The sequence below is a fragment of the Molossus molossus genome, unplaced genomic scaffold (assembly GCF_014108415.1).
Source record: "Molossus molossus isolate mMolMol1 unplaced genomic scaffold, mMolMol1.p scaffold_m16_p_22, whole genome shotgun sequence".
Taxonomy (NCBI): domain Eukaryota; kingdom Metazoa; phylum Chordata; class Mammalia; order Chiroptera; family Molossidae; genus Molossus; species Molossus molossus.
This window is the reverse complement of record NW_023425358.1, coordinates 25,449,783-25,474,473: the sequence shown is the minus strand read 5'-3', so window position 1 is coordinate 25,474,473 and position 24,691 is coordinate 25,449,783. Positions and strand designations below refer to the sequence as shown.

At 55.3% G+C, this 24,691-nt stretch overlaps 1 protein-coding gene across 1 annotated transcript in view; it reads left to right on the top strand.

The window, feature by feature from the left end:
• Nucleotides 1-20,362, top strand: part of CMKLR1 (chemerin chemokine-like receptor 1) — a 37,786-nt gene extending 17,424 nt beyond the window's left edge. The window contains exons 2-3 of the mRNA XM_036277120.1: nucleotides 18,192-18,264; nucleotides 19,201-20,362. Coding sequence (XP_036133013.1) covers nucleotides 19,204-20,295 — 1,092 coding nt within the window. The 5' untranslated portion in view covers nucleotides 18,192-18,264; nucleotides 19,201-19,203 and the 3' untranslated portion in view covers nucleotides 20,296-20,362. The remainder of the gene's footprint in view (nucleotides 1-18,191; nucleotides 18,265-19,200) is intronic.
• Nucleotides 20,363-24,691: the final 4,329 nt, after the last annotated feature.

Genomic DNA, 24,691 nt, shown 5'->3' with positions numbered 1-24,691 from the left:
CCTGGAATTTCCTCTGGGCTTTAACCAGCTGTTTTTCCTGTTGAGGGTGGGGGGCAATTTTCTTAACAAGACCCTTGGGGATGGTGACAGTGCAGTGATGGGGCTGAGGGGGCGGGCAGCCTGTCTCTCCTCCCCCGGGGCCTGGGAACTGGGTGGGATCTCACATTCCCGGTGACCTGCTTGCTGGCAGCAGCACCAACCCTTTTGTTAACCGCCTGCCTGGACTCCTGCCAGAGGAATCCAAGGGCCAGAACCTGCCCGAGCCTGGACTGCTCCTGGGCAGGGTGTCGCTGGGCTGGCTCAGGGCTCCAGGATCTCCGGGGTCCACCTGGCTGGACAGGCCCCTGCAGCCCCCTCCTTGCCCCAGAGCCTGGTGTGCGGCGACTGCACTGTCCAGAGGCGGGTGAGTCGGGTCACTGAGGGCTCTTCGAGGTGGGACTGTGGATGTGTGCACCTGGCAACCCTGTCCGCCCTGTGCACAGGTGGGTCGGGTGCAAGGATGCTGGCTCTGTATCCAGTGGGCCCTCTCGCTGGGCAAGTTACAGACTGTCAAGGGCATTCACTATGAGTGACGATGTGGGCCTGGTGGCAGAACCGCCCAGGTTCAAATGCCACCGCTGCCCCTTCTTGGCTATGGGACCTCGGGCCAGGGGCTTTGCTTCTTGGTGCCTCAGTTTCCACATCCACACAATGGGAGCGAAAATACTCACCTTGAAGGTTTGTTCTGAGGAGAGGCTCTGGGTGCCCTGTGAGCTCCTGAGGAGTGGGGGTCAGTGTCATCGCCCTCAGCCTCTTGGTTTCTGTTCCTCTCACCCCAGGGCTGCACCCCAGGACCCTGTGATGGCGGAGGACTCTGAGTCCCCACAGAGAAGCCTTGCTGGTGAAATAGGGAAGTCTGGGGAGAGGAAGTGACACTACTTGAATGACACCAGCCCGTTTAAGCAGCCGGGGTCCATTAGAACACGGGCTCTGGACTCCCGCAGGTCTGAGTTCAAGTCCTGCTTCTGCCTGGTGCTGGCTGGTGGTCTTGATTAGGTTCCTTTCAGCTCCTCAGCTTTCACCCCTGTTAGGTGGGGTAATCATCATGTCCTCCTGGGGGGCGGTGCTCAGGATACAGGGACATAAGGAAGTGCCCAGCAGAGATGCCTGGCACAAGTCAGCATGATAATTTTCTTTCTTCTTGTCCTTGTCACCTTGCTGCCCGCTCCGCCTGGACCTGTGTTGAGTGCCCAGTGAGGCCGGGAGAGCAGAGGGGACCAGGAAAGGACACTCCAGTGGGGGAACCCCCAAGGACAAAGGCTCAGAGGCCTTGAACCACTGGGGTCCTGAAGCACAAGGGAGCACTTGGCTTGGAAGGACTGAGGTCTGAGATCCCCCAGCGACCCCTCCCTGACGCCAGCGCCGGGCTTCCTGTGGGTCTTGCAGCCCTGTCCTGGGTCAGTGACCCCAGGCTGCTGACCCCACCCACACTGGCCAAGGGAAAGGAGACCAGTGTTCACACCCAGGGGCCCTCCCTTCCTCTCTCCGAAGCTTATCTCCACCCTCCACCCCCGCTCCTTGCCCTTTTGTAGCCCCTCCCTGAGCTCTGTAGGGTCAGCTTCACACCCACGTACGTGCTGTTAGACGCCTCCCATCAATAGTGAGATGACAAGAGCCAGGATGTAGTCTAAGCACTTCGAATGTCAAGTTCTTTAATCCCAGACAGTTCTACATAAGAGATGCTCCTATTTCTCCCACTTTCCAGATGGGAAGACCGAGGCGCAGGGTGGCTGAATGGTGCTCCCTAGGTCCCACAGCTGACTGGAATTAAACCCAGGCAGCCTGGCTCCTGAGCTGGATGCTCAGCTCCATGTAGCAAAGGCTTCTCACACACCAAGGCTCAGCCCAAAAGTCACTTCCTCCAAGAAGCTTTCCTGATTTCCCCAGCCACCGTCTCTTTGCTTTGTACAGAGCCAGGGCCACAAACTCAGCAATTTACAGGGCCAGGCAGGAGACACAAATGACTCACGCAGGGACAATATTCCCTTGCGCAAAGAAATACGTGTTCTCCCCTTAACGCTGAAAGCGAGACTAGCTTGGCTCGCTGTCTGGCAGTGTGCGCTTATTTCTGCAACAGCAGAGACCCAGGGTGAGTTGTCTGGTGGATGCAGCGACTCATTGCCCCTGCGTGAGAGTGGAGACCGGGCCAGCTCTCTCCCACAGCATCTAGCAAAATGTGGCACTTAGAGGTACCCACTAGCTGCTTTTTTTTTTTTTTTTTTTAATCCTCGCCTGAAGATATTTTTCTATTTATCTTCAGATAGAATGGGAGGCAGGGAGAGAGAAACATTGAAGTGAGAGGGACACATCGACTGGTTGCCTCCCGCATGACCCCGACCAGGGCCAGGGATGAACCGCAACTGAGGTACGTGCCCTTGACCGGAATCAAACCTGCGACTCATTGTTCCATGGGCCGATGCTCCAACCACTGAATTAACCCAGTCAGGGCTCCACTAGCCGCTTTTTAAATGGATGTTTGAGCCCTGGCCAGTTTTGCTCAGTGGTTAGAGCATCAGCCCACGGACCAGAGAGTCCCGGGTTTGGTTCCCGCTAGGGGCGCGTACCTTAGTTGCTGTTTGTCCCTGGCCCTTGTTGGGGTCATGTGGATGGCAACCACTCAATGTTTCTCTCACATTGATGTTTCTCTCTCTCTCTTCCTCACTCTTTTCCTCCCACTCTATTTGAAGAGAAATGCAAAAATGTCCTCGGGTGAGAATAAAAAAAAAAATGGATGGTTGAGTGCATGGATCCATGCTGTTTCCTACACCTGACAAACCTGCTCCTGCCGCAGGGCCTTTGCACTTGCAGTTCCCACCACTTGGAGTGCTCAGGTCTCTGCTCAAAGGTCATCAGCTCAGAGAGGCCTCTTCTGAGCACTCTACCTAAAACAGTATCCCCTCCTGCATCCCTGTGCCCCATTTCTCTTTATACAGTATTTTATTTGTAGCACATATCATCACCTGCCATTATATTCCTTTTGTTTTTTCAGCATTTACATAGTGCTTTAATGAACAGGGTATGCCTCAAAACTTTACCACTGTGAACTCATTTAATCCCCAGAACAGCTCTGTTTTCCAGATGAGGGAACTGAAGCACAGAGAGGCCTGGGACTTGCCTAAGCTCACACAGCCGGTGAGGGGCCGAGCAGGGATTCAACCCAGACAGTCTGGCTACAGAGATGTTTGCTTTCTTTGTTATGGTTTGTCTCTGATTATTACCTGTCCCTTCTGCTCAAAACTGCTAGCCCCTCTGTGGGAGTGACATGCTCTTTTGTTCCCTGGTGTGTCCCCAGGGCCCAGCTCTGGGCTTGGTGCATTGTAGGCGGTTAATAAACGTTTCTTAGAGGGATGGAGGCGGGGAGACAGGGGGCACAGAGAACCGGAGGGAAGAATCCTCAGCTGTTGAGCTTTCTGCTAGCTGAATGTCAACGCCACCTTATTGGAAGTTTCTCAGCTTCCCGGAGGGTTTGAGTCAGCCGGTCTGAGGGGGCCCCATCCCGCTCTCCCTCCCCCTCCTCTGCCCTCCAATGGGGCCTCTGTTTTCTAACCTCTCTCAGGCAAAGGTGCCAAACCACACTCCTGGAACCCTGGGCCCATGCTGAGCACACTCCCTCCCATGACAGGGCCGTGGAGGAGAATGTTCCAGGCTGGAGGCAGGAAGTCTTCGGAACAAGATGGCCTGGAGCGAGCAGGGCTGTGGGCAGCCAGCAAGGGGCCCAGGCGGGGCTGCCCTGGGCCAGATGTGCTGGGGCCTCCGCGCCGCTCAGGGCAGAGCAGACGGGACAGGAGAAGCTGGGAGGGGGACCTGGCGCTGGAGCCTCCTCGTGTCTCCAGTTGGCCCGAGCAGTTCTGGAGGAGCCCAGTGCCCTGCCAAGTCCTCCTCGGACCCTACAACAGTGGCGCGCACTGAGGGAGCAGCGGGAACACATCTCCCGGTTTCTCCTCTCCTGATGGTAATAAGTAATCGCATCATGACAGGCACAGAGCCCAGCACGTCACCAGAGAGGTGAAGTAACCAGGGCAAGGTCACACAGCCTGGGCGAGCTGGGGCCGAGAGGAAGCCTAGCTCTGAGTGTCACACAGCCAGGAGAGGAGGTGCCGAGCCCGGGCCGCAGCTCCTGATCCTGTTCCGGGAAAGGGACCTGGCCCTGAGCGGGCCGCCTCGGGTCGCCGGCAGTTGTGGGTTCTTGACTTCGTGCAGGAAAGATTTCACAATACGAGTCCAGGTGATTTGGAGAGAACGTTTATTAAAGCCGGGGACAGTTAAATGAGGGAGGGCCTAGGACAGGAGAAACGGCAGGAGACAGCCCAGACAGGGCTGCTTTGACTAACTGGGACATCAGAGAAAAGGAGACGTTGGAGACAGATTCAGGGGGTGAGCCCGGGACGAGCTGCCACCGCCCATTGCTCCCCTGGTTGCAAGTCTTGGGGGGACCCTTAGAGCTCAGGAGATGCACATGTGTAAAGGAAGGGAAAGCCCGGGGGTGGAGGGTTGGAGGGGTGAGGGGAGGGCGTGCGCTGGGTCATTTGTTCTGAGGGTTTTAAAGGCTGGGAGTTTGGGGGATTCTTAACAGAACATTCATCAGCTTTCCCAGATGTGCTCTTTCAGGGTCGCGGTATCCGCTGGCCAGTTAGTGCCAGGGCAGGGCTCTTTGGTGGTGGCAGCCAGTCCTGATGTCATCCACCTGGTTCTGCTGCTTTTCTGGGCCCGGAGCTGAAATACACCTGAGGCCCAGATGTTATCTCCGGGGAGGTGACCTTCTACATCTGCTGCAAACTGCTCAGCCCCCTTGTTCAGCTGTCTCCGTTTCTTCATTCGCACGCCAAGGGATTCTCCCAGCTTCTTACTCCCCTGCCTCGATTCTTCTCGCTGCTCAGCTGCTGCGTAACTTTGGGAGGGATTGCCAAACTTGGTTGAATCAGTTTGCTCCTCTGTGAAATGGGAATGGGGGAGGTGGCATTGATTGAGACCCTGCAGGAGGCTGGCTGTTTTGCTAGGCACACCACACCACTGACTTCCCTTCATCCTCGCAGTACGGTGGGCCACCTCTGTCCCAGAAGGGCCACCTCCTTGTTGTGCGGTATCGCCCTGGGCTCACAGGAGGGAGACAACAGCGTGATTGCAAGCGAGGGGCTTTCATCGGGTTGGAAACTGCTTCGCAGAGGCTCTGGCAGAGGATGTGGGGATGCCAGGAAGGGGGACGTGGAGCTGAGGAGGAGGAGCAGTGGCCACGGCTTCCTCATCCGGCCAGGGCAGCGTGTGGTCTGGGAGGAGGAGGATGAGAGGGACCACTGGCTGTGGCCCGGCTCCCAAGCCGCCTGAGCTTCCAAACACCCTGGAGACTCATCCATTGGTTTCCGGAAACACAGCCCTTTGCTTTGGTTCAGAATCTTCGAACTGGATTCAGCCTGGCTTTCTTCCCGCTGTGGACAGAAACGCCGCTGGTTCTCACTGTCTGACTTTTCTACATGAACATCGGCCGGACACCTACTGTGCGCCGGGCACCGTGTCCACGTCACTGTTTCATGACACGCTCACGATGACTCTAGGAGGGAGAAATGATGTCAGCCCCATTTTACAGAGGAGCACACTGAGGCTTGGAGAAGAGAGGTCATTTGTTCACGTTCCCTGAAGTAGGAAGGGCTTTTGAACCTGGACGCTCACAAGTGTGGACTCCTTTGGCCACTAAGTAGCTTGGAGTGGGGACAAGTCTGAAACAACCTTGTCACAACAAGGACCCCAGACTTTCTCATGATGTGGTAGTGGGGAGAATTTTAAGTTAACCTTGAACCTTCAACCCAGAGATAGTAGACCTGGAAGGGATCCCAAGAGAGCTTTTCATTCAGACCTCTGGATTTACTGAAAGGAAGGTTTTATTATTATTTTATAGGCAATGTTACTATGGCTCAGAGAGGTCAAACAACTTGCCTAGGGTCACACAGCATGGTGTGACTCAAGGCTGGGAATTGGCTCAAGGCTGGGAATAGACAGACACTTGGCCCATTCAACCATGGCAATTTTTAAAAGCTAGAAGGGGGCTCTTGAGACCGCCAACTCCAACCTCCTTGTTTTACAGATGGGGAAACTGAGGCCCCAAAGGTTCAGGAATTTATCTAAGAATATTTGCCAAGTACAGCCTGTAAGGTATGAAAGAAAGAGCACTCTATTCTTAATCTGGATTCAAATCCCACCTTTGCCTCCCAGTAGCCACGCAACCTTGGGTAAGACTCAACCTCGCTGGGCCTCAGCTTCCTCAACTCTAAAATGGGCATAAAATAAGCACCGTCCTATGCAGTTTGTGTCAGGTGATGTATAGAAAGTGCTTCTCAACACCCTGGCACACATAGTAGGTACTCAGTAACATTTTATTTTGGTGGTTATTATTACTATGAGCTAGCCCTGCCATTCTGGAGTTCAGGGCTCCTTACCAGGATGTCCGGCTGGGTCTCCTGCACCAACCTGGGGCTCTGGTGTGAGTTTCAGGGGCCTGGTGAGGTTCTCATTCATCTCACAGAGAGAGGGACTAAGGGAGGAAGCAAAGCCGAGGGGCTCCAGAGGCAGACGAGCCTGGTTCTCAGCTTCCTTGGTCTTCTCTTCATAGCAGGTGGGGGCCCTGTTGATGGGGACAGTTGCTTTGCCCGCCACCTCCCAGGCGTCTCAAGGTGCCGGGAGGAGACACCAAGCTTTGGGGCAGTTTCCGATGCAGCCTGGCTCTCAGGGCTGATGGTGGGTTGTGCCGACCTGGATTTAGGGGACAGGGTCTGAGCCAATGACTTCTCGGGGGCCGGGGGGGCACCCACTGTTACCCAACAGGGGACCTGGCCCTGAGCAAGTCTGCCTAGGGCCAGCAGGTAGTGTGTGGGTTCTTAACTTCATGTAGGAAAGATTTCACAAACGAGTCCAGGTGACCTGGAGGGTACGTTTGTTAAAGCTGAGGACAGTGAAACAGGGAGGCTTAGCATAGAAGAAGCAACAGGAGAGCCCAGGCTGGGCTGCTGTAGCTCACGGGGACATCAGAGAAAAGGGGCCTTGGAGACAGGTTCAGGGGTTAGCCTGGGACGGGTTGCCGCTGCCCATGGCTCCCCTGGTTTCGAGTCTCGTGGGATCCCTTAGAGTTTCGGAGATGCACACCTGTGGGGGCAGGAGAGCGGGAAGGGCAGAGCGCTGGGGTGCTGGGTCATTTGTCTTGAGGCTTTTATCTCTCTTGCAGGCAGGAATCTTATCTCAGGGGCAAGTTTCAGCAGAATATTCATCAGTTTTCCAGATGTGCTCTTTCAGGGTCATGGTCTCTACTGATTGATCAGCTTCAGGGCAGGGGTCATTTGTCAGTGCCGCTGGTCCCGGCGTCGTTCACCTGATTTTGCTGCTTTTCTGGGCCTGGAGCTGAAATGGAACCAAGGCCTTGATGTCGTCTCTAGGGAGGTGACCTTCTGCATCTGCGGCAAATTGCTGGGCCGATTCGTCCAGCTGTCTGCCTCAGTTTCCCCATTCCACGTGCTAAGAAATTTTCCCAGCTGCTTGCTATCCTGCCTCACCACAAACCCACAGCGTCCAGGCTTGACGCCCACTCTGTGAGCAGGACACCCAGCGCATGCCATGGGCTGGCTCCTGGTGGGGGACACAGTGACCATCCCCGGCAGCTGCCTCCCGCCACATCCTAAGCGGCTCACGCGAACACCCCGCCCCCAGCGCCTGCTGCCTTCCAGACGCTGCACACTCGGCGGGATTCCTCGCACGAGTGGACTCGAAGCTGACTCCAGGGGATTAAGCAAATGGGGGACTAGGACTCCCGGTCCTGTGGGATATAAGCAAGAGAGGACATTTGTTTACAGGCTACCTCCAGGGCTGGGGCAGTGTTTATGGGGAGAGGCACAGGCCACCTACCCGATGGCTTTGGACACAAGCTGAGTGGTTGGAAGAACATGTAGTGTTTGTTCGTGGGCCCCATTGTTGGGGGCCGAGTGGCTTTCTGGCCTGGGAGGAGAAATGTCTATCCTGACATTCTTGGGGGGGCCTTTGAGGCTGAGAATGGTTGCTGGGTCCGCAGTGGGATAGTGGGGTTGGGTTGGCCCTCTACCTGGGCCCTGGGCGGGGCCGCGGCGGGGTCAGGCCTTGGCTCGGTCCTAGGGTAGGCAGGGCCAGATTGCTTGGGCCTTCGGGACTTTGGTAAGGAGCTGGGGTTATTCTAAGGGTAAGGGGAGCAGCTGAGAACTTGAGGCAGGAAGTCATGCAATGCGGTGGTTTGCGTTTTGAAATGACCTTTCCAGCTACTTAGGTGGAAAAGAAAATCATAGTGGAAATGAGAGGCTGGTTAGGGGCCCATCGTGGTCACCAAGGGAGCAGAGATGATGGACGAGGTTTGTGAGCTGTTTAGGGGACCACAGGTAGGATGTGACAGACGTGGGGTGACGAGGTGGGTAGGGACCATCTGGTCTCTCCGCCCCCATCTCAGCAGGAAACAGACCACCACTCAGCTGGAGAGGCCGGTGGGAGCCTAGGAAGGGAGGACCCGGGAAGGGTGGGCAGCGGAGGGGCAGGGCCTCGATTCAAGGTTAAGGTGCAAGGAGACCTTCCTGCCCTGGCCGGAGGGCCGGAGGGCCGGAGGGCCCAGGGGTCGCTGCCACCCAGGGAGCACAGCTGAAGGAGACCCTGCAGGGAGGGAGCAGGAGGATGACCACCTGCCCTCGCCCTCCTGCTGCCCTGCCGCCCGCACGGCTAGGGGTCAGAGGGCAAGGAGCTATTGGTCACTCCTATAGGTCAGCCCGCAGGGCACGGGGCAGCAGGGAGTGGATCTGGGGGCGCACACAGGGAGGAAGGAGTGGCGTTCCCTGGGGGGGTGCCGGGCCCTGGCATTGATATTTGGGGTCTCCTGCTTCTGTGCTCTCACCAGCTGCTGGAGTTTCTGGGGCCTCTGCCTCTGAGCAGGTGGGCTGTCCAAATCCAGCGGCAGGCGCTCCTGGCCCCCCCGCCCCCCTCAGAGCCCTGAGCGCAGTGTGACCCCATCTCAACCAGAAGGCAGCGGGCCCGCCCGGCGGACAGCCAGCGCCTCCTAGCCCCCCCCAGTGACTCAGTGTGAGCTCCTGAGTGTGGGCGTGGGACCAGGGAGGAAACTCTCTCCCAACACAGAGCTAATTCCGTCGCGGGGCTGGCGGCCAGGCCTGCTCTGGAACACCGGCCGGCGCTGTGTGGTTTCGAGGTTTCCGCGCCTCTCAGCACTAGGCCTCCGGGGACTGCACCCCGAGGTGTTTCCTGGAGCCACCAGTGGAGGCTGGGAGGCCCCTGTCCGTCCTGAAGGGTGAGAAACCGGGGGATGGACCAGCGGGGGGACTCTGGCAGCAGCAATGACATCAGGACCCACCGTCGGTGGGGACATGGCTGAGGAGGGACAGACATTGGGGCCGGGAGAGTGTCTGGAAGGCCCCAGGATGTTTCCGCTGCTGGCTGAGGCTGTGATTCCGGACTGATGGAAACAGCAACGGTTGGGGGTCAGAGAGCCTTCGGTTCGCATCCTGAGCGGATGCGGAAAGGCTGTGTGAGCCTGGGCCAGTCACTGCCCCTCTCTGATGAGCTTCCCTTTGCAGACCTGTGCAGGGAGGGCGCGGAGGGGCGAGGCCTAAGGTGTGGGGGGTGCCAGGCAGAGTTCTAGGCTCTGGGGATCTGCCCACCACACACAACACAGCCCAGGGTCCTCTTCTGTGTGGCGTAGGGAGGTTCACTTGCTCCCTCTTGACTTCAGTTTCCCCAGCTACAAAATGGGACGCTCTCTGCGCGGTCTCTCAGCCCCTAAGCGCCGTTCAGAGGCCAAGAGAGATGGAGGAGAGCGATCGGGGCTGCCAGCCAGGCTGTCGGGGTGGGCTGCGGGGGAGGTGGGAGAGGGGACATGAGCCAGGCCACACACCAGGAAAGGCCTCGTTTCCCCCACGAGCTCCCACGCCCACGGCCGGCCGGTGAGGCGCTTGCACTGGGCCTGGGCTGCCACCAGGGAAAGCTTAGCAGCAGTGTGTGACCAGAGAGGGTCGGGAGGGCCAGTGAGTGGCTGCTGGTGGATGGGCTGGCTAGGCACACAGGTGCGTGATGTGGGCAGGTGAGGGCTGCTGAGCCTCTCGGAGGGGAGGCTGGGGGAGAAGGACGGACAGGGCAACAGAGAGACAGCAGACAGGGCAACTCCACAGAGAAGAGAGAGGCAGAGAGAATGAGACACGTGCACAGAGACAGGGGGAGAGACACGGACAGACAAACACAGGTAGACAGACACGGACAGACAGACACGGACAGAAAGGGAGCGAGTCCTTTGCAGACTCCTGGTGCCCGTGTGGCCAAGGGGCCTGGAGTGGCTCAGCGAGGAAGCAGGAGGCACCGCTGCTGCCCAGATGCCTCTCAGCCCTGCTGTCCCGAGCCTGCGGGCACATGGCAGGCAGGCGGTCAGCAGCTGGAGGAGGTGGGGTCCTGGGTCCACAGGGACCTGGGTTCAGATCCCTGCACGGCCTCTAACCATTCAGGCGACCTCAGGCAAGTGACCCTCCTCCCTCTCGTAGACCCTGCGACCTTGCAGGGTTAGGAGGAGGTCCGGGTGATAGAAGGAGCGTCGACGGCACCCCAGCCCCTCACTGGGGCCGAGGAGCAGTGGGCTCCAAAGAGCTTTTCCCGGAGCTTCCGGGATCGTGACCCATCCCCATTCGGGCCACCAACACAGGCAAAGGGGCTCGGGGAGAAGCCAGGGACCTCGGAGTCTTGTCTCACCCCGTCTGTAAAATGCACACCCAGCCCCCTGCCGGAATGCTGGCGTGGAGGTTCCAGGGGGCCGAGACCGGAGTGTCCTGGAGCCTCTGAGGGGGTGAGCAGTGGCCAAGGCAAGAGAGGGGCCCTGGCAGCTCGGCAGGTTCCGAGCATCCTCACCTCTTCTGAGTGACTAGTTGGATCTGCCTTGCTCACCTGAGTTACCTGTGCGACCTCGGGCACCTTACTGACCCTCTCTGGGCCTCGGTTTCCTCATTTGTAATTCCACTTAGAACTGTGCCCGGAATGCATTCAGGGCTGTGGACGTGGTTGTGTAACAAAAATGTAGCCAAGAGCATCCGCCTGAGGTTTTGGATCTCTGTGGTGGGAGGAATCAGGGGTGACCTTGAACGCCAGTCCACCCCTGCCCCAGCAAGGGTCTGGGGTGTGGGCGGGGCAGGGCATTAGCTGTGGGGTCTTGTGCCTGGTGACCATCTGGTTCCTGGCAGGGGCCGGGCTAGCCAAGGGGTCCCAGGGCCTTGGCCACTGCCTAGCCGCCTCCAACTGGGCTGATGCTGCGGCTTCTGTGGCTCCTCCAAGTTCACTCCCTGCTGTGGGGGCGGGTCTCCGAAGGCCCCTGGGGCAAGGTTGAGGCTGCTTGTCTGGCCCTTGGTCTGCACAGTGTGGTTTCATCAGGGATTCAACGACCCAGACACTGCCTGAACATACACCCCAGGTAGGGGTCTGGGATGTCTGTTTGCTTTGGGTTTTTCTGGACTGCGGGAGAGGAGGGAGGGCTGGCACAACGACACCCCTCTGTCCCTCTCCATCCGCATCGTCACTGGCCTCTGGAAGCCCCGCACTTGTCTGATTTTCTTTCTTCGCTGCATTCATTTCCTTTCAGCCCCGTTTTCCACCCCCTCCCCCCCCATTTCCGCTCCCAGGGCACCATGCTAATGTGTTCAATGTGTACCGCTTGGTCCGGCTGTGTTCCTGCAAAGTGTACCATCCTGGTCTGTGCGTGCCGCTGCTTTTGCACGCGTGTCTCCGGCGTCCCAAGTGCCGTGAAGACAGGTGGTTCCATGATCTGCGCTGTGGTCACTGTGTTGCTTCTAACAGCCGCGTAGCTCTCACCCGGCCCTCCGGTCCACTACTGGCAGCCGCCTCTGTGCGCTGCCGGGGTTCTGGGATCCCTGACGTTTCTCCTGCCATCTCCCTGATAACCTGAACCTGCAGCTCCTCGTGGGAGGAGCGCACAAGCCCCCAGGACAGGCGGCAGGCATATAATTCTCAGCCTCCAGGAATGTGACCTCCATTGTTCCCTGAGCCCCCAGCGTGAGCCCAGGACACCTTCTCTACCCTTGCCCAGTCCCCTCTCCTTCCCAATCCTGCTTTCCCACGCCCTGCCCGATTTTTCCTGGAACATTTCCTTAATAAATCACTCGTCTGACGCTTCCTTCTGGGGCACGGAAGCCACGGGTGCCCCGCAAACACCACGCAGGTGCATCCTGGTGCGTGGTTCCTTGGGGGGCTGTGAGGTGCACAGGGGTTCACGGGCCCTGCAGTGTGGCATGAGGGGTCGTGCCCCGGCCCGCCGAGCCGAGGGGTATCCATGCCGGCTTTCTAGTCCTTGCCAGCCTGGTAGGCACAGAGTGGCACGTGGTTCTGATTCTCATTCACATTTCTTGGAGCATTAGCTTGTCATATGCCTGGGTTTGGGGGCGTCCCTCCTATACAAGAACGGTTTATATCCTTTGCCCATTTTTCTGATGGGATTGCTGTTTTTGGGTTGGGAGGAAGGAGTTCCTTGTACTTTCTAGATGGTGATTCCTTATTGGGTTTAGAGACTGTTAATCTCGTGGGCGTGCGCGCGCGCGCGTGTGTGTGTGAGTGTGTGTGTGTGTATGTGTGTGAGGGAGTGTGTGTGAGTGTGTGTGTGTGTGTGTGTGTGTGTGTAGCCCATTGTAAGGACAGGGCTTAGGCCCCAGCAAGGGCCAGGTCTTGGGGAAGAGCTGGGTCAGCCACCCAGGCACAGAGCGAGTGATCTGGACAGCAGTGCTGAGTTATAACCATTACAATGATGTAGGTGTTATGGGTTAAATTGTGTCTCTGCTCAAGTTTGCATGTTGACATCCTAACCTCCAGTGTTTCAGAACGTGACTGCATTTGGAGACAGGCCTTTAAAGAGGTGATTAGGCTAAAGTGAGGTCCCTGGGGTGGAGCTCCTCCAATCTTCCTGGTGTGCTCATAGGAAGACGAGATTAGGACAGACAGACACGCAGAGGGACGGATGTGTGAGGACACAGGGAGAAGACAGCCGTCTGCAAGCCAAGGAGAGAGGCCCTGGGAGAAACCCATCCTGCCGACACCTTGGCCTTAGACGTTCCGTCTCCAGAAATATGAGGAAGAACGTCTGTTGTTTAAAACTCCGTCTCTGGTCCTTCGTTATGTAGCAGCCCGAGCTCACGGTGACAGCAGCATCATTCAGGCTGATTCCAAAGCCTGGAGAGAAGGATGCCACCCCCTCGCAGGGCTGTTTGGGGACAGTCTGTGACAACATTTCTTTTGTTGTTGTTGTTCTGCTTGCATTTTTTTTTTTATCCTCATCCGAGGACATTTCTCCATTTTTTATTCAGATAGAGCAGGAAGGAGAGAGAGGAAGAGAGTGAAACATCGATGTGAAAGGGACACATCGGGTGGCCACCATCCACACAACCCAACCAGGGCCAGGGACAAACTGCAGCCAAGGTACATGCCCTTAGCAGGAACCAAACCCAGGCCTCTGTGGACCGCAGGCTCTAACCGCTGAGCCAAACTGGCCAGGGCTGTGACAACGTTTCTAATGGGCTTGGCACCTGCCACATAGTAAGTGCCCGATAAATTGCGATGCCAGTGTAGTAACATACGTGCCAGACCCTGAGCTGGGGACTGGTGAAGAGCCAGCATCTGCTGTTCTGCAGGCTTTTCGGGGGGTGACCTGAGGAGGGCAGGACATGGTCAGCCTCAGAGGGAGAGGCCTGCGGAGCTGGACAGAGCGGAGAAGAAGGAGGCAGGAGGGGTCAGCACCGGGTGCTAATAGAAACTGGTGGACTCTGCCCTGGCCAGTTTGGCTCAGCGGTTAGAGCATCAGCCTGCGGTCCGGAGAGACCCGGGTTCGGTTCCCGCTAAGGGCACGTACTTCGGTTGCAGTTTGTCCCCGGCCCTGGTTGGTCGTGCGGGTGGCAGCCACTTGATGTGTCCCTTCACATCGATGTTTCTCTCTCTCTCTCCCTTCCTCTCTCTCCCTCCCACTCTATCTGTACAAAAAATGGAAAAATATCCTCGGGTGGGGATAAAAAAAAAAAAGAAACTGGTGGACTCTCATTACAGGCAGAACCAAAACAATAGCGACAACAGAAACAAAAATCATAGTGGCTTTAACCTCTCCGGTGCAAAACGTTTTACTGACCTCCCTGTGCCTTGGTGTCCCCATCTGGAAAAGGGTATAATCAGGGCCCAGCCCCGGAGGGCTGTCGTGAGGACTGGGTGAGGCGTGTGGAAAGTTCGTGGCCCATTGTCCGGCACACAGGAAGTGCTTAATTAATTGTCAACGGGGAACTTTCCAGGCGCCAGGCGGTGCCCAAGCACTTAACACAACCCCTCATTCAGTCCTCACGACAGCCCCGGGAGCTTGGTCCTTGGATGAGCCCGACTGCGTGAGCCCCCGTGTTGAGATGGAGCTTCAGAGAGGGCTACGCACGGGCCGGGGTCTGTTCAGCTGCTGCAGCAGAATGCAAGGGCCTGAGGCACTCAAATCGCCAACATTCATTTCTCATCATTCTGGAGGCTGGGGATCCAAGGTGAAGGTGCTGGCGGATTTGTGTATGGTGGGAACCTGCTCCTGGTTTACAGACTATGTCCTCACAGGTGAGGGGCCCAGGGGGCTCCCTGAGGTCAGGGCACCAATCCCATTCCTGAGGGCTCTGTCCTCATGACGTAATCACCTCCCAAAGACACCGCTTCCCAATACCATCGCACCAGGGATTAGGTTTCAACATATGAATGCAGGAGGGACACGAAAATGCCCAAGATTACACAGCGTTAGGTCGCGGAGTGAAGAAACCACACCGCCCCCTAGGCACTCTGGGAGCTGAGGGCAGAAAGGGGGACAGGCTGGTCACGGGCGCACCCAGGCTGTGACGGACGATGTTGCCTTTGGCAAATGGTTCTCAAACCTCCGCCAGATTGTCCTGCCAACTGGGGAAGGTGGATTCCTTGAGGGGCTAGGAAAAAGATCTGAATGAGGGGGTATCCCTGGAGGGTGGAGCGGGGACCCTGGGCCACGAGGAGAGGTGCGAACAGACGTGGTTAAGAGCACCCTGGGTGTGCACTGGCTGCTCGCTGACGTGTGACATTAGCCTCCCTTTCTCGCCTTTACATTGGGAGTAATAACAGGACCAGTCCTGGGCGTTGTTGATGATGTGAGAGTTAATGCAATTAAAGCATTTGGTGTCGTGTTTGGGCTGTTGTGTGCACGAATCAACTCTTATTTATCATAAGGAACTAAAACCCGTATCAAGCATAATTACATGTAGACGTAAGAACCAACCCAAACCAAGGCAGAAACCTGCAGACCAGCAGGGTTCATGGAATTAACCTTTGACCTGCAAATGTGATCCAGAGCTTTCTTGTGGCCACATCAAAAAGGGAAATGTGAGCAGCTGTAGACCCTGGTGATCAAGAATGAGGAAGCAGCCCAGTTTCTCAGGGGAAGCAGTGTTGTTCTCCAGGGCACTTCTTACCGGGCAGGGGGCTTCCTAAGGGTACCCCAGGAGAAGCAGGGGACAGTGTCATTGACCAGGGCTTACACAGCATTGCACACGTGCAGATTTCCACGGCGCCTTTAAGAAAAGGTAAAGGGAAAGCTGGGAATGTGGCTGAGGGGAGGCAGCTCCGTGGGGGATCAAGAATGTGATGAGAGTCTGGGCTCTCGGGGTTCAAGGCTGAGGCTTAGAGGACTCAGAGCGGTGGGATTGGAGCCTGCTGAACCATCAGGGAAGCACACTGGGGTCCTTGGAAGTCAGGCTCTGGAGTCTTATTTCCCAGCTGTGTGGCCTCAGGCAAGTTGCTTCACCTCTCTGAACCTCAGTTTTTTAACCTGCAAACTAATATTCCCGCAGGGCTATTGGGAACATTGCCTGGAGTCTTACATAGCAGTGTTTGGCATATAATGAACACTCAAAGAAATGTTACCTATATGTATACATAGATTATGTGTATACAGTTATAGATACTTTTTTTCATTAGCTTCCTGGTTTAAGAAATACGAATAACTAGAATTTTATAGCTCTTGGCAATGTATAATTGGCAAAGGATTTATTCTCATTTCACATGACCCTCCTGACAATGTGAGGGAGGGGTTCTTACCCCCACGGGAGAGATGAAGAGACTGGGGCTTAGAGAAGAAAAATCTTTGCCTGTGTTGCCTTTGACCTGCCCTTGAACCTAGAGCTAGGAGACACGTGGGCAGGATGCATTGGTCCTTTGGCCTTCCTGGCCCCTCCCACTTTCCCAGGCTAAGGCCATTTTTGGAGGAAGTTAAGAGTAGAAACCTGAGAAATCATCATCATCAGAAGAAGAAGAAGAACAGTAATAATAACAATAACAACATAGTGCTTACCCAGTAACAGCAGTGTTCTGAGTACTTTGCAAGTGACATTTAACCCTCTCAACCGTTCCAAACTATTATGATCATGCCCATTTTATAGATAGGACACCTGAGGTGCAGAGAAGGTAACTGACTTGCTCAGGGTCATAGGAAGGTCACACAGACTGAGGATTTGGATGCTTGGCAGTCTGGTTGGGCCCCAGAATCTGTGTCCTTGACCACTCAGCCCAGTACTACCTGGTCTAGGGGCAGAAGTGAGCTTGGGGCAGGAAGGATGTATGTGGGGACAGCATGGAGGCCAAATGTAAACCTGTGACTGAGGCCCCCCCTTCAGGGACAGCCGAGGGACTGGCCTGGGGGAGGACACATACCAAATGGGGACACTGACTCACTCAGTTCTCAGGATGGGGGTGAGGGGTGAATGGGGAGACATGCCCAGAAGATGTCAGCACCATCCTGTGCTGGCCCAGCCTGGCCCCCATTCAAGACGAAAAGATGTGGCCTCTGACCCTCAGCTGCTCCTAGCCCGGCAGGAGAGCCAGACATGACGTTATTTGTGTCCCCAGAGCATCTCTGCAGACTCGGCTGGGCCAAGGGCTCCGCCCACCACTGCTGCGGGGGAGGTGGGGTCCTCTCTGCTCCCTCCCTCCAGCGTCTTACCTAGAGCTGTCCTTTCCAACTCACCTGTGAAACCTTAGCCTCGCAGGCTCCAGGGAAGCCTGCCCCAGAAAGCCTCTGACTCCCAGGCTGGGGAATACCCCTCCCGGGGGCTTCTCAGACCACCTCCTCTGCCTTGTGCCTTGCAGTCCACCGGGAGCTCCCGCGGAGTACCCTTCCTCGATCTCCCTTCTTCTGTCTGGAAATTGGACGTGATGGCTGGAGCTCAGGCAGATTTCCCGCCAGAAGAGCCATTTCCCTGTCCCTGGGGCCTGTACGGCCCGCCACAGGGAATGTGGGCACGGTCATTTCTTCCTCAAGGGTACACTCCGTGTCTGTCATCAGATCATGATTCAGGGCAGAGTGGACTGAGCGGAAGAGCCCAGATTCTGCAGACGGGGTTCAAATGCCCGCTCTGCCACCTCCAGCCTGGATGCCTTGGGCAAGGGTCTTCCCGGCCCTCAGCCTGGGTGCCCCTCACAGGGCTAAAGCGAGACCACCTGTATTACTTGCTCAACACAGTCCCTGGCATTTTATTATCATGAGCACTAGTCACATGTCTGCCCGTGAAGGGGAGGGCCGCTGCACTGCCCCCATGAAGTGCCCCAGGAAGCCCTGGGGACCCTTATTGGGCACCTCTGGAATCTGCTGCCAGCCTGCAGAGTGGGATGACACCCAAGCTTAAATTCTGAGTCCCTGGGCTCAGTGGAATTTTACAAGTAGCTCTTATTTAATAAAAACCGAAGATGACTTTTATGCAATGAAATATAACCTCAGATCCATTAAGGACCAGCGATGAATTCAGACAGAGGAGTTATTGAAGCATCGACGGGCAGGCTCGCCAGGCTGAGCCATCTGCTTGGAGCCCATGTGTCAGGCTGGGAGAGCTTGGGTGGCGGGAAGTGCATGGACTCCAGGGGGTCAGAGCCCTGGGTTCAAATCCCAGCTCCGCTGCTCTTCAGCTGAGTAACCTCGGGCACTCACTTCACCTCTGCCAGTCTCTGCCAGCCTCTGCTTCCTTTTCTGTAAATTGGGAGTAACGCCAACAGGTCCTTTCTCTGGCTGTGAGTCCACCCAGTGCTGTGTCTCTTAGACCGGGATCCAGCTGCTGCCTCCTCATTCTTCCCTGCAGGTGTTTCCAGCTGCGCACAGAGGCTGATGGTCGAGGACCCTCACGGAAGAGCTTCGGGCCCATAACGTGAACGGTAAGGGACTCTGTAGTCTGAACTCATATCTCCAAAGGGCACCAGGGGGGTCCACTGACAATGTGGGAGCACTGCTCAGCTGTACCCTGGGTCTTGGAAACATGGTTGGAACCAGGCTCATGGCACTGTGCACCTCTCCTTCATGGCACTTGGCATTGTTGAGATTTCTTCCATGATTAAGGAACTTTTGGAACTTTTAAGGAACTTTTGGATGAATGTTTGTTTCCCCCACTAGACTGTTAGGGGGAGGGGAGGGTTCCAGAGAGGCAGGAGAACATGGTTGTCCAGAAGACAGATTCTGAAGTTGGGTTGACTCTCAGCTGTCTGACCTTGGACACGTGGCTTAAGCTCTCTGCGCCTCTGTTTCCTCCTCTGCAAAACGGGGTTCATCACCTACCTATCTCACTGAGATTTTGCAAGGATGAAGAGTTTATATATGTCAAGCCTTCAGAATAGTGCCTGGTATGTAGGAGGTACTGGACAGCTAATTTTAAATAAATAAAATAGCAAAGCAGGAAGTAGTTAAACTATGGAACTGGCCTTGCTAATTGCCAGGGAGAACAATGTCGTCGGGCATCGGTCAATCAGCGCAACGGTCTTGCTGGTGTTGGTTAACCTCTTTTTTTTTTTTTTATCCTCATCGGAGGACATTTTTGCATTTATCTTCAGATAGAGCAAGAGGGAGAGAGGGGGGAAGAGAGAGAGAGAAACATCGATGTGAGAGAGACCTATCAACTGGTCACCAGCCACACGACCCCAACCGGGGCCAGGGACAAACTGCAACCGAGGTACATGCCCTTAGCGGGAACCGAACTCAAGACTTTCTGGTTCGCAGGCTGATGCTCTAACTGCTCAGCCAAACCGGCCAGGGCATGGTTAACCTCTTAAGCCAGTTCCACTCAAAGTTCCTCTAAAGACCCCTGTTTCCTGTTGCAGAGAATGGAGGACGAGGATTACAACTACACCTATGAAGAATTTGAGCCTGACATTTTTGAAGAACCGCGTGCCCCAGAAGGTGGGGTGATCAGGATTTTCCTGGTGGTGGTCTACAGCATCATCTGCCTCCTTGGAATTCTGGGCAATGGCCTGGTGATCTTCATCGCCACCTACAAGATGAAGAAGACGGTGAACACCATCTGGTTCGTCAACCTGGCCATCGCGGACTTCCTGTTCAACATCTTCCTCCCCATCCACATCACCTACGCCGCCATGGACTACCACTGGGTTTTTGGGACGATCATGTGCAAGATCAGCAACTTCCTGCTTATCCACAACATGTACACCAGCGTCTTCCTGTTGACGGTCATCAGCATCGACCGCTGCATCTCTGTGCTCCTCCCTGTCTGGTCCCAGAACCACCGCAGCACACGGCTGGCCTACATGGCCTGCGTGGTTATCTGGGTCCTGGCTTTCTTCCTGAGTTCCCCATCCCTTGTGTTCCGGGACACGGCCCTGGTGCATGGGAAGATATCCTGCTTCAACAACTTCAACCTATCAGTGGCCAGCTCTTCCCCGTGGCCCGCGTTGCCCCACCTGGACTCTGTGATGTTCCACCGGCACATGGTGGTGACCATCACTCGCTTCCTCTGTGGCTTTCTGGTCCCACTCCTCATCATCACAGCCTGCTACTTCACCATCGTCTGCAAGCTACAGCGCAACCGCCTGGCCAAGACCAAGAAACCCTTCAAGATCATCGTGACCATCATCATCACCTTCTTCCTCTGCTGGTGCCCCTACCAAACCCTCCAGCTCCTGGAACTCCACCACACCTCCTTGCCTGGCTTCATCTTCAGCTTGGGTTTGCCCCTGGCCACTGCCATCGCCATTGCCAACAGCTGCTTGAACCCCATTCTGTACGTCTTCATGGGTCAGGACTTCAAGAAGTTCAAGATAGCCTTCTTCTCCCGCCTGGTCAATGCTCTGAGTGAAGACACGGGCCACTCCCCCTACCCCAGCCACAGGAGCTTTACCAAAATGTCGTCAATAAACGAGAGGTCCTTCACGAATGAGAAGGAGACCAACATGCTCTGAGCCTTGCCCGGAGACCCCAGTAGACACTCCCAACCTTGGCGTCCAATCCAAAGCTATACCTTCCCAAGACCATAGCAGGGGCCTCTTCAGCACCCACCAATGCCCACTGTACCTTGCACGGGGCTGAGCAATATCTTGAGCTGGGTCTCAGGGCTTGGAACCCTTTTCTTCCAGAAGCATGGTGGACATGGCATGCCGTGTGTCCCAGCTTGGACCAGCATCCATGCCTCTTGGGAGACCAGCCTTGACTGACGCAAAGCCAAATGGGGAGAATTCTCAAACACACTGCCATGGACGGGGATCAGCACACACCAGGGAGATTATGCTACCTACTGTGTGCTCCCCGGTAATGATGCAAACACTCTGCAGGGTCTGTTCCTGGCGTCCATTCCTCTGGGTTAGGCTGTGTGGAAATGCACAGGTCACCTGGGTGAGGAAGGTGACATGAGTCCATGAACTCCCAGGACCATGCCTTTGACTTTCGGATCACCTGGGGAGACAAGGAACAGGTCCCGAGGGGCCGTGTGGGCTCTGCGTGAGGGCCAGACAAGCAGGGTGCAACGGGAGCTGGGGCAGAAATGCAGAAAGAAGAATGCAGAAGGCACATGGCATGAAGCCGCTCACCCTGGAACTACCCAGGGGGATGGTACTTGGTGCTGTCATTGTCTTAGAGGTGGGGTGGTGCTAGCCCTTTCCCTCAACCCCCGTCCTCACTTTGCATTTGTTCCTGGGGGTGCTGGGATGAGGGGGCAGCTTCACCAGCAGCCCCCACTCCATCCCCGCGGTTCCTGTCTCCTTCTCTAATCTACTGGCTCTGGCTGGAGCCACTCAGAACGAAACACTCTGGGGCAAGAGGTGAGGAAGGAGGGCCTCTCCTCTTCCTCCTCAGCTCCCTCAAAGCCTCGCTGGAGACTGGTCCAAAAGCAACTTCCAGAAGCCGCCTGGGCACGCCTCGCGGCTGGGCAGGGCGTCTGAAGGCTCAGTCACTGAGCTCAAAGCGGAGTCTGGACCCTGACTCCTTGAAGTGTGCTTCTGGAGCGACCATGTGGCTTTTCTCACCAGTACACCTTCCTGTGCTACGTCGTCATTATCCCAATTACAAAGGACAAAGCGGAGGCTCAGAGGAGGCAAGTCACTTGCCTGACAGCACACAGTAGCCGGAGGCTCTGTCTGATCCTATAGAGAAAGTATCTATTGAGAATATTCTAGACCATAATGATAACCTACATTTATTGAGCACTTTCTATGATAAGCACTTTACATGTATCTCATGTATTCCTCACAGCTGCCCTAAGTCAGGTACAATGACATATTATTTCCCTTTTACATACAACGTATCTGAGGCTCAGGGATGTTAAGTAACTTGCTGATCTCTGCCCAAGGCTGGATTTGAACCTAGGTCTCTGCCTGGCTCAAGTAAAGCTGTAGTCTTAAGGCTTTGAGAGGGGCTAGGGGTTTTGACCGTAAATTTTTATTCCTCAGCAGATAAACATCTTAATGGCCTTTCAGTCAGCTTTGCAAATAGTTTTCAAAAATGACCCAACATGGCAAAGAAAATGCTGTTGACCTCCAGCTCCTGCCCACACATGCCCACATGGCTCCCCCTCCTCACCTCTGAGACCCCGGGGAAGGCAGTGGGGACGGGCCTGGCTGGAGGCAGCCCCCGTGGGCCCGAGGGTCTGCATCCTGTTTCTTCCAAGTCTCTCACCGCGAAGCCAATTCTCCAGCAAGAGGCAGTGAACAGATGTAACATCTACACAGTGCCTGGCCGGCTCCCGAGGCCACGGGCTGTTTGGAATCACACCTCATTAGGACACAAACTGTTCCTTCACTTGTCGTGCCCTTGTGTTTACGACCAGCCAGCTCTCAATTGATCCCAAGCTGCAGCCTTCGATGGCTGTAAGCAATCTGTACTTGGACAGTTGGCGAGCGGAAAGGGGGCTTTAAATATTGCCCCCCACCCCCAACTTCACAGGTGAAGCAACTAAGGCACAAGATGGTGTGGGACGTGTTCCAGGTCCCAGAGACAGTCATCGGCCACTTGGGGCTCTGAGCCCCGGGATGGGGCTGCTTCCTCGGCTGGGTTCCTTGCTCCTCCCGGGAGCCAGGAAATCAGTTTGTCATTGGGAGAGCTGATGAACAGGAGCAAAATCCAAACCAGCTGTTTTTCCTCCTTCGGGTCAGGCCTCCTTTTCCTGGCTGCCCGCCCACCCCCGGTCTTCCTGTTCTGGTTGTAGTTTCCCATCAAATGCTTTAAATGTCACCATGGCAGCCCCTTCGATCTTGTCCCTGCAGCTTCTTTGGAGGATCCCCACCGGTTGCACGTACCAGCCCCTGCTGTTTGCAGAGCGCGTTCCCCTGCATGACTCCACAGGCAGCAAGCTCACCTTGTGCCCCGGAGCCCCACTCAGGACCAGGACCGGTCCATGGGTCTCCGTGCTGCCTCCTGGGTGGGGTGCGCGGGCCGAGGGGGTGCTGGGAAGCAGGCGAAGGGATGGGAAGAGATGATGTTTGATTTGGGAACAGGGGAGGGGAGCAGGAGGAGAGAGGGAAGCACAAAGGGATGGAGGATAACGATGAAGGAAAGGAACCTACCGTAATGTGCAGGTGTAAAATCTCATCACACCCTCAAATGGTCCTGTGAGAAGAGGACCATGAGACCTATGTCAGGGATGCAGAAAGTGAGGTTCGGCTTGCAACCCTCACCTGTTCAGGGTGACACGGCTAATTAATGATGGAGCTTGGCTTTGAACAAGGCCTGCTTCCTGAGCTCCCAGCTTCTTCAGCCCTTGAGAAGAAGGAGGCGGGGAGCTGAGAGGGGATGAAGGGGAGGGGCTGAGACTGGGAGATGGACTAGGTGCTGGCCAAGGGAGGAGTTTGGCTTAAACCTGAGCCTAGAGTCAGCTCTGGGGGTCATAGGGGTCAGGATGGGTGGGAGAACATAGAACCCACAAATAAGAGTCATGAGGGCCCTTCAAACTCATCTTGCTCAGGTCTTTCCCATTTCACAGATGAGGGAGCTGAGGTTTGGAGAGCTTCCCTTTAAGAAATCTGCAAAAGGACATGGTATTTGGCTTGGATGGAAGTGGTCAGTGATTCCTCAACTCCTGCCACTGGCCCTTTTTCCTGCTCCTCCCTAACATGTGATGCTCTGGTCGTGTAACAGGAACACAAGTTCTGCTACCTGCTGTCTCAAAAACCAAACTCCTGAGACGGATGCTGGTGAGAAAGGAAAGTGGTTCGTTCAAGTGTCAGTCACCTGAGGAGGTCGGGGACTCTTGTCACAAAGCCCACCTCAATATCTCAGTGCAGGTTTCTTTAAAAAGGGGGAGGAAAAGCAGAACAAAGCGATCAAGGGGAGGGGGTTGAAAAGTTCTCTATGTGCAGACCAGCATGGTCCATTCTGATAAGGATCTTAAAATTGGTCAAGTGATTATTTGGTTTGCTCATCCTGGTCTTCATCATCCTGAAGGTCAGCAAATCTCCCCAAACTGGAATGACTGAAGGTCAGAGTCTGTATCTTCTGAAGTTAGCTTCTAGGATTCTTATACAAACATGCTGTTCATCTACAAGCTACATATTAGTCAGAGTCAGCATTTATAGGAACAATGTCAAAAGAATGGTGGGGTGCGTTACAATTCCCCACTGTTACAGTTGGAGCCGGGGTGCCCTGGGCCTGTAGTTGCCAAATCCCAGATTTGGAAATTTATTGCTAGGAGTGGTGTCTAGGACCAGGAGGAACAAGGAAGCCACTTGTCCTGCTGTGAAATAATTCAGCAGGGGACCAGCTCCTGCTGCAAACTTTTCCTTGCCTTCCCCGTCCACCTTGCGGAATAGCAGCTGACGCTCAGAGAGGCCAAATGACCTATCTGAAGTCACACAGCTATGTTGTGAGACAGCAGGTGAAACCCTGAAATTTCCAACTTATCATTCCCCAAATTTGGACTTCAAAAAGTATGCATCTTGAAAGAATTTCCCTCCAGTCATTTAATTTCTCAAGATAACATAGCAAACCACAGCAGATAGGAGACTGAAACCTGGGACACCTTACTCCTAAGTCTGTGCTCTTTGGCACTACATCAGACCATTTAAGGACAGATGCTCCTATCTACGCATTAAGACTCTATTAAGGGTCCATCCATCCTATCACCTGCCTATCTACCATCCATCCACTCACCCACCCATTCATCCCAACATTCATCTTCTCAACTACTCATCCCACTCATCTGTTCACATATCCATCCATCACCCACCCATCTATGTACATAACCATCTCTATATATCCACCCACTTATCCTTTCCATAAAAATCTAGTGAAGACTTACTTTTTGCCAAGCCCTGTGGTAGACACTGGGAATACAGGGTGATCTGAACATACACAATCTCTGTCCGTATC